The sequence below is a fragment of the Bombyx mori genome, chromosome 13, assembly GCF_030269925.1.
Source record: "Bombyx mori chromosome 13, ASM3026992v2".
NCBI classification, from domain to species: Eukaryota; Metazoa; Arthropoda; class Insecta; order Lepidoptera; family Bombycidae; genus Bombyx; species Bombyx mori.
In genome coordinates, this window is record NC_085119.1 from 8850914 (window position 1) to 8860309 (window position 9396).

At 36.9% G+C, this 9396-nt stretch overlaps 2 protein-coding genes across 3 annotated transcripts; one reads left to right on the plus strand and one right to left on the minus strand.

Moving 5' to 3' along the window:
- Positions 1 to 132: 132 nt before the first annotated feature.
- On the minus strand, positions 133 to 8685 carry LOC692826 (muscle LIM protein; the record flags this gene model as incomplete). Of its 2 annotated transcripts, NM_001110292.2 has the most annotated exon segments (11): positions 133 to 987; positions 1988 to 2141; positions 2925 to 3112; positions 3424 to 3556; positions 3824 to 4120; positions 5208 to 5292; positions 5470 to 5566; positions 6024 to 6150; positions 7186 to 7351; positions 7903 to 8036; positions 8612 to 8673. In NM_001110292.2, coding segments are annotated over 10 exon segments (1485 nt in total). In that variant the 3' UTR covers positions 133 to 864.
- Positions 983 to 1932, plus strand: LOC101740785 (selenoprotein F). The gene has a single exon (XM_004927801.5). The coding sequence runs from the start codon at positions 1406 to 1408 to the stop codon at positions 1898 to 1900; it is 495 nt and encodes a 164-aa protein (XP_004927858.1). The 5' UTR covers positions 983 to 1405; the 3' UTR covers positions 1901 to 1932.
- Positions 8686 to 9396: the final 711 nt, after the last annotated feature.

Below are 9396 nucleotides of genomic sequence, written 5' to 3' on the forward strand. Positions count from 1 at the left end.
CCACAGATAGATGTACAGCAGTCATTGTTTTTAGATTCCATTAAAAAGCTTTATAAAATCTGGCAACATAGTTAATGCAATATATGGGTAATAATTTAGAACTAATATTGTTTGATAAATGAAACGCAAAGGTGTGACGACCTATTTTAATGAAATAAAATCATCTTATACATTTTTTTCTAATACAATATAATGTTATTATGCAATAAGCTGACTTAATTTTACATAAACCGAATTTATAAATGAATGTTATATAGCGAAAGCTTTGAAAGCGTATACATAGTCAAAATTTATTCCTGCACTCATTGTGCTCGAAATAATAGAATTACAAAATTATATACAAAAATCTTTGGTGTATAAAAATATACAGACACTTCAGATCTTCTTATAAAGATCTGGTCGGTCGAAATGATTGCTTAAATGCAATCTTATACGCGTTTACAGGATAGTTATACCTCAATACCCAAAACATGATATTAAGAGGTTACAAAAATCACAATGCCGTATTGTTCTTGTTAGGTACATACCTAGTATATTCTTATGTCTATTTGTCTTAAAACTACAATATTTTATGAAGAATCTATAAACTAAGGGCCCAGACACATTCATCATCCATTTGTACATTTGTGAAAGGAATGTAACCTTTAATTTATAAGTTCAATACACAAAATATTAACTTTAAAATATTATTTCAATCCTTTAGTCTCATGTAAGCATAGTATCCACCATTATTAAATCCAGTTTAACAAATGGTAAGATAGTTCAATAGGTAGCAGCAGTTATGTCTTATGTAGATTAAATTCCTTTCAAGCTACCATTTCTTTTTCAAATGGTTCCTATAAAGTCCAGCTTTATATTGATTTCTTATGCCATGGTCAATGTGCCTGCACCCAAACCGAAACCAACTCCTTTGGGTCCGAAGTTTCTACCGTAGCAACCTCTGCAGTAAATTTCGCCATTGGGTCCATCGTTCAAGTTAGTAGAATCCTATAACAATAAAATGTTCCATTATATCTCGCTTTTTTTAAGTGATTAATAGGTACTACCTTTACTACAATTAACTAATTTGTGTGTATTATCTATAACTATAATGCAAATGTATATTTTATTACAAATGAATTAAAAATATATCTTACATATTTAACTAAAAAATTAATCTTCTACAACTACATTACTTCGTGTAATGTTCAAAATTGTAATGGGAGTGTTCTGTATAATCTCCCACAAAAGCTTTGTGGTCCATACGTTTCCCTTTTCCAAATAAATAATTAGCAATGATATCTTAAACGTCAGTGTCAACGTCAAAAAACGTCATTATGTTGAAAGGCTCATTGAAGTCAAAAATTTGTTTGAAAATTATTAAGTTCGTCGAAAGTGCGAGGAAATAAGCGTTTAGGTAGTAAAAATGTATTGGAAGTGTTTCGTTTTAGCCGTGCTAGTGACATATGATGGAGCTGTGGCAGAGTTTTCAACAGAAGACTGTGCTTCTCTAGGTTTTATTAAAGCTAACCTACTTTGCTCTTCATGTGATCAATTGAAAGATTTTAGCTTGGAACAACTCGTAGATCACTGTAAGGAGTGTTGTCATTCAGATGAATCAGCTTCAAAAGAAAAGAAATACGCTCGAGCCATATTAGAAGTCTGTACATGCAAATTTCCAGCGTATCCACAAATCCAGGCTTTCGTAAAAAGTGACAGGCCGGCAAAATTCCCTAATCTTCAAATCAAATATGTACGTGGCTTGGACCCAATAATTAAACTACTTGATAAGGATGGCATTGTAAAAGATACCGTAGCCATCGAAAAATGGAACACTGACTCAGTAGAAGAATTTTTGAATACTCATCTCGATAAAGAACACGACGATGAACCTGATTTCTTAAAAACAAACCGAATATAATGCTTTAAGAATAAATGTTTTACTTAATTTTATTTGTTCTTTATTAATTTTACCTACAAGAGTATACACTTTACACATTTTACTTACAAGAGATCTGTGGCAGTCTGCACACGAGAAGCACCGCTTGTGCCACGATCCATTCTTTGAATGCATTTGTTCAGCGGCATAAACAGGGAAGCCACACCGAGGACAACCTTGCCCTTTGGCTGCCTTTTGGCCAGTGAATGGAAGTTGTTCTGTGCTATAAACAAACATTACAGTAAGAATTAAGTTATATTAAGTGTATGCACATAAAATTTATAAAAGAAACACCTATTTGCTAAATTTCTATTAGGTTCTGTTTCAATTAAATTAATTTTTTATTGTTTCAATTAAGATTGGGCAAGAAAAATGAATATCAACCTTTTTTCATCTAAACTTTTGTCATTCGATCCAGCTTAAAGGATAATATAGCTATGTTTATTTTATTGTATGTATATTGTAATTTAAACTTTAATCTCAATATCTCTAGGAGGTGGCAAAGTTCAAGTGGTTCTCTCATTCATAGAACAACAAGTGGGATGTAAAGCTATCTTATATATAAATTGATAAACAATAAATGATTACTATTTTATAGTGTATTACATATTGCATTGTAATACCTAACAATCTACTCAATACAAACACTTGCAACAAAAAATGCCATTCAAACTTTATAAACTATTTTAGAATAGAAAATTGAAAAGCTAATTTGGAGATACACTTTTGCAACACCCATAGAACATATCTACATTTTTAAGAATGTAACGTTGTAACTATACTGCGACCCTAGAACTCATATCTCAAGGTGGGCAGCGACATTTACATTATATATGTCTATGTGCTCCGGCAACCATTTAACACCAGGTGGGCTGTGAGCTCGACCACCCATTTATGCAATAAATAAATAAATGGCTCTACTACTAAATGTCGCTTAAACCAAATCACCCCTCGATATATTTATACACATAGAACTTTACACGTACAAAACAAAAAAAACACTTACTATGTAACTGTCGGTTCAGAGTCTGTAGAGACGAGAGTAGGGGCGTGACCGTAACCGAATCCCTTGGGCCCGAAAAGCTTAGCGTAACAAGCGCGGCAATGGATCTCCTTGTCGGGACCGTCGCACGCTAACATCGAGTCCAGTGGTCGATGACATTCCGCACAGTTAAAGCACTTCTTGTGCCACATCTATTTGGAAAATAAAACATTTTAATAAATAGATAACCATCTTAAATGTCCGACTATTCGATTTCCATTCATATTCAGGGTTTGTTTTCATTTTATTGTGAGTGATAGGTAATGTCTTTATATAAAAGCTAATCCTATCAAACAAACAGGCGGGTTACACACGCTCATTCACTCATAACGATTACATCGTAAAAACAATGACTTAAAAAAAATGTGGATGTAAATTTATTGACTTGATGATTGTATTTGATCTTGGATGCGTAAAAAAAGTTCATAGGCGTTATCAATACTCTGTATAAAGTGCAACTTACAGTGCCCTTGGCCAACTGCTGCTCGGCAGCAAAGACCATCCCACCACAACGAGGACAACCTTGGCCCTTCGGAGCCTTGATGCTGGTCGTGTCCGGATTGTAGAAAGGACGGCTAGCAGATATCTCTTCCTCACTAAGATTTAAAACAAATCACGTGTAAATTTATTTAATTTAAATATAATTATTACTAATTATCGATGTGATGTTTCATTCTCGAACCAGTTAATTGATAGTTTCTATACCTACATAATATTGGAACATAACTCGCGCTAATGTGGACAAGCCTTTCTTACTGTACTTTTACATATTAGACCTAATTAACGTCGATAACTTACTCAACATCCATCCCAACCTTCTATTTATAGTAAATACATATATAACTAAATAAGTTAAAACTTACGTTAAGCCATCGGTTTGCAAGAAGCCAGAGCCGCAAGCGAATCCGTAACCATGAGGTCCCCATTTCTTTCCGTAGCAAGTTTTGCAATAGACTTCGCCATCGGGTCCATCGCAAGCAATGATGGAGTCCAAAGTTCTTGTGCAATCGCGGCACTTGAAACATTTGCGATGCCACTCGCGGCCTTTGGCCAAAACTTGTTCAGCAGCGAACACAACTCCACCGCAACGCGGGCAGCCCTTGCCAGGCGGGGCTTTAATGGATGCAGTATCAATCACGGTGGTCTTAGGTGCTTGATCACTATATAAAATGTAATAAAAATTCAATTAAAAAGAATGCGAAGTAACAATACGTTTTCTGTCTAGGTATCTGTGTAAATATTTATAAGTATCTTTCTCATCTAAGTATATGTTCCTAAACCATTCGATCGTGATAAAATTCGGTACTGTTGTTACTTAATATTGTAATTTTGTGTATGTCTATAGATACATTTATATAATAATATGTTCTTATTCCCATTTCCATTATTAAGAACATAAAAACTATAACGTATGTAAGTATGTAGGTAGGTACTTTAATATCGTGAAATATAGTTGCAATGCAATTAGTTCAGTTTTAAATTTAGAAGTGCATACGGGATGCCTATATGTTTATGCAATATTCTGACGCAAACGAATGCCATTGCATAATATTCGTGCACCATTAATAAAGAAGAGTTATGCGGTAGATTACATGTTGCGGGCTTAAAACGCGTGGCCAGTCTCGCCTATATTAAAATTAGTACGATCGAGAGCGCAGAGCCCATTCTATTTTCACATTGGCAGGTTGCCATCGCTTGTTTGTATTATAAGCTGTTTTTATGAAAGTGACTATGTGATGGAAATAACCTAAACCTGTCGTGTAACCTGAGAACTATACATAAATACTTGTTGCTAACCAAAGAATTACACTTACAAAACAGTTAATTAATGACAAAATTGTAAGTTGTAGTTAGCACGGCATGCACACGTTTCTTTGCTGAGGCAATCTAAAAGCAAATTATAAGTGTTAGTAGGTAGTGTGTTACTGACTAGTCTATACCACATTTTAATACAGTCTTATACGTATTCTATAGTGATCCAGGAGGCACTGTATGTACCTTTGCCATTCCAAGTCCTTAATATCACACATAAGACCCAAAGATGACATTCCTCCATGTCCGACACCTCTGATTCCAAATTTTTGTGCGTAGCATCCTATAGCAAAAGCAAACTAGCGTTATATTTACATCTGATGAGTACACAGCGTTTATGCATATTTTTCAAACTTTAAGTAGATAATTAGTTGGCTGTCTAAAAGCTGTGCCCTCGCCAGATGAGTGTAACTCCGACCATTAAGCTGTTCTTACCCATTGGCGTAAGGGTCACTCTGCAGCACACCAGCGCCTTTTCCGTAACCATATCCCTTAGGACCAAACTTCTTGCCATAGCAGACTAAAGACAAAATTCACATAATGTAAATAAAATGGGACATCACAGGATCAGGTATAAAACATGCAATAAATGACATTAAAATGTATGTACGATATTTTCTATAGTTTAATTAGTTTGACAAAATTATGTTTTTATTTATTTCTAATGGGTATAATGTACAATGAAGAAAACACGAACCTTTGCAGTAAATATCTTTGTCGGAACCTTCGCAACAGTTGGTGGAGTCCAGCCGTTTCATGCAGTCGCCACATTTGAAGCACTCCTTGTGCCACGCCTGGACATACAGTGACAATAATGAGGAATATCACTACATGCAGGGACTTCACAAAGCTACCTCTAGATGAACATTCGGTTACCACAAACAATAATTTATGATATTAATTAGCAAAGCAATGCATAATGAACGGGGAATCCGTATTAAGTATACATTTAGATACCTTTACAATATATTTCGTTATCTGGCCCGTCACAGTGAATCATGGAATCGAGCGTCTTGTTGCAATTTAAGCATTTGAAGCATCGTTTATGATAGCCCTAAAGCATAATATAACTTATTAATGTCTTATTTGTTTTCTAGATAAAACAAATGTACTCCACGTATTAATTTAATTTCTAAAATACTAAGCCAATCAGTCCAGTACTTAAATATGATTGAAGCAAGTTGACTGCGTACCTATAAAGCGGATGAATTGTTAGATAAAACTTCAGATGTATATTGCTTTAGCACTCACCCGACCGCGAGCCAACATCTGCTCTGCAGCGTACACATAGCCACCGCAGCGAGGACAGCCCTCGCCGGGAGGAGCTTTAGCGATAGAGCGGGGCTCCAGACAAGCTCCGTTCGTCCTCACACCCCCCCTGTCGCATACGAAGTTTTTATTATTTTCAGTTTTTCATTTAAGTTACAAAAATCAGCAACCAAGGTAGAAGAGTAGTTAAAAGCCTTTCAAGAGCAGAAGAGCTCCAGATGCCAGTACTATCTAACATCGTCCACACCGATCGCGGCGAAGCAGTTGATGCCGGCGGCGCACCTCCGCCGTAATGGGAGAAGGTAAGGGCTCCCGGCCGCCCGCTCCGCTCCGGCCTCGCTACAGTACTATTACAATTTGATATAGAGGGCGCTTTCCTTATCCCATCACATTTATCGACCATCAGTTAAAGCCAAGACGAAAGCGTTAGCTCAGTGTTAGAGACAATCAATAGCGAGGAAAGTTAACTAAAGATAGTGGATGCAGATCATGCATTTTACAGTTGGCCTAGGTGCGTTGGAGCGTTGCTAAGCCGTGCTGAGGCTTTACAAATTGGAATCTCACCGTTGCTCCTGTGTGTCTGGTTGCCCATTAGGGGAGGAGGGATTTGGTACAGTCCGGGGTACTTTCGAGACGACACGTGCCTACCGATAGCGCTCGTTTAGGTTTGTGTCGACGCGAATGTACTCTGGTACTTGTAAATACAACTAACTCTAGATAGGTAGTCGACTCCTTTATTACATTATAGTATAAATTAATAAATAATAGACCGATAAACAAAATAAATTAAGCGATAGCGAATAAATAATCCTAACTAAAGTAATTTAAAGTACAGTATGGCGTGCGATCGCGAAGCACCACTGGTTGGCCGAGATGTGTGTCGGCGATCCGCAACTTCTGCTGCGACGCTGCTCGCGCTCAATTCCTGTTGCGACATAAACGGAGACTGGTCATGCACGTGTCAGGCGACGCGTAATTTACAGCCGAGCGCGCGTTTTCTACTTTATGTATAGATTTAATTTTTATATACACGCGGTTAATGTTGTTACGTACGGGCCCGTAGGCCGATTGTTGATGCGACCTTAGATAAGGAAAGACCCTCAGTGGCGCGGGCGGCGGGAGTGCGAAGAGGGTTGGTACTTACGCATTCTCGCCCTTCAAGTGGTCGCCGGTGTCCATAGAGAGGCAACCAGCGCCGCCACCAAAGCCGTAGCCTTTGGGTCCGAATTTGCGTGCATGGCACACTTTGCAGTACAGTTCACCCTCGTGCTCTGAGCAGTTGGTTGAGTCCAGCAATTTTTGGCACAGACCTAAAAAATTATATTCAACTTAAGTTTTTTATTGCCCACAAAAATATCACTATACTTAATTTTGTCAACTTATTATTCTTATTCGTGGTAAACAAATAAATATTATTATCTGCTATTATGAATCACCGCATCAAGCGTCTTAAGTTTTTTGTTTTAGGCATTTTATTATTTAATGGGAAATCAATTTGCTGTGGTAATTTATTAATTTACCAAAATAATACTTCAACCATAACCAGACTTGATATGTAATTAAACAGATTACGTCCTATTGACCTGGAATAAATAGTCTATGAGCATAATTATCACGTATTCCGTTTTTAGGTGTAATATTTCAATCGGTTTGGATATGACAGACCAAATTTTTTCTGTACTTATCAAATTAATATTATTCGTTTTCTCGTAAATATTCATACAGTACGGTACAAATTCAAATATTCTGTCTATGTTTTTAATTCCATTAAGTTTCAAGCTTGGATCAAATGATATTTGTAAAAACAAATATTTAAAAAAAAAAACCTGCACTGGATTTTTATTTTGCAATATACACATACCACATTTGAAGCACATTTTGTGCCATTTGAGGCCACCAGCCACGCGCTCCTCAGCGGCGTAAACTGATTTGCCACATTTCGGGCACTTCGGGTTATCAGCGGGTTTGAAAGGCATTGTGCTCGCTTAACTTATCCTGTAATAAAATAACTTAAGATAAACAAATGAATTAAAGAAGTTTATGACGCTTAAAATGATTGACCATAACTTAATTTGAAATTATATTCTTCTCATTAAATTCCACATCTAAACCTCACAAGGTTTTTATTTTATTAATCGGAAACTATCTATCGCAAAACATTTGATTCGTTATCAATTTGAATAAATCATTGGCTGGCCGTGATCCAAGTCGTCTGCACTACTTTCATTGCATTAGATTCGACACTGACTGCAAATCAATTAGGTACTTGTTGTAACTACACAACACTACTTTGATTATGCATCGGTATATGTAATACTTTTTTTTCAATTTGTTAAAATTGCTATGAAAACGAATGTTGTCGGCTAAGACAAACCAAAGGGCGGGCGGCGCGTAGGCAGTTTGCGCCTGCGCTCCTAATTTGGGGCGTTCAGGTAAAGTTACTATTCTGGAGCGCGCCGTTGCACTGCTAATAATAGCTTACACCCGGAAGAAGCAACAGTTTCACTCGCGATTCTGTTAATTATAATCTAAAAATTAAAATAGTAAAGCACTTTCACCGAGTCACGGACCTGTTCGTCGAGTCGGAACGAGAGTCGAGCTCCCGGACGCGTGTACAGTTCAGGGCGGTGATGCCGAGACTGCTGTGCGCGAAGTTCGAATGATACCAGAGGGCAACGCGCGGCCGTAGTCTATACGCGAGTTGCACACGGCCCCAGTGGAGGGGCAGCCGGCGTCCGCCCTCGCCACCGCCCTCACAACTACCCCTGAAGTGCTTTTAAACAATACTTGCTTCAACTTAACTATGTGTGAGCCTAAAATCTCACTTGACTTTCCAATAAATTAAAGCAGCCAGTATAGTATACATTAACGTTGCCAAGTTTATGGGATGCAATATGTAAATAAAAGATTTCTTGTCTGTCTCTTATATTTGACAAATGCGATCCAATTATTCAGCTTGACCGCCGATTGTACTGCTGTATGTAATGTAATGCTTTGTATTTGTGTTTATTTTGCAGTGCAATGATTATGAAATGTCGTTAAGAAGTGTTCACAGGCTGCTAAAAGAACTTTAAACTTGTAGACACATTCACAAGTAAAGCATTATTTTTTCAGACCTCAGCAATTATTATTTCCAAATAAACAAGAATCGAACAAAATAAATGTAAATAGAAAATTGTAGCGTGAACGAAAATTTTGTTACATTTTAAAACTGAATTATTAGTTACCATTACAGTTACCTAAGTATATGTACATAGCTACGCGCAACAATTCTATTTAGCTTTTGGCTACAGAATCCTAAAAAAAAATTTAATTTACATAATGTGAAGATAACTACCATCCACCTAATTTTAAA

Coding starts and splice junctions, on each gene's coding strand:
- LOC101740785 (XM_004927801.5), top strand. CDS start 1,406: ATGTATTGGAAGTGTTTCGTTTTAGCCGTGCTAGTGACATATGATGGA.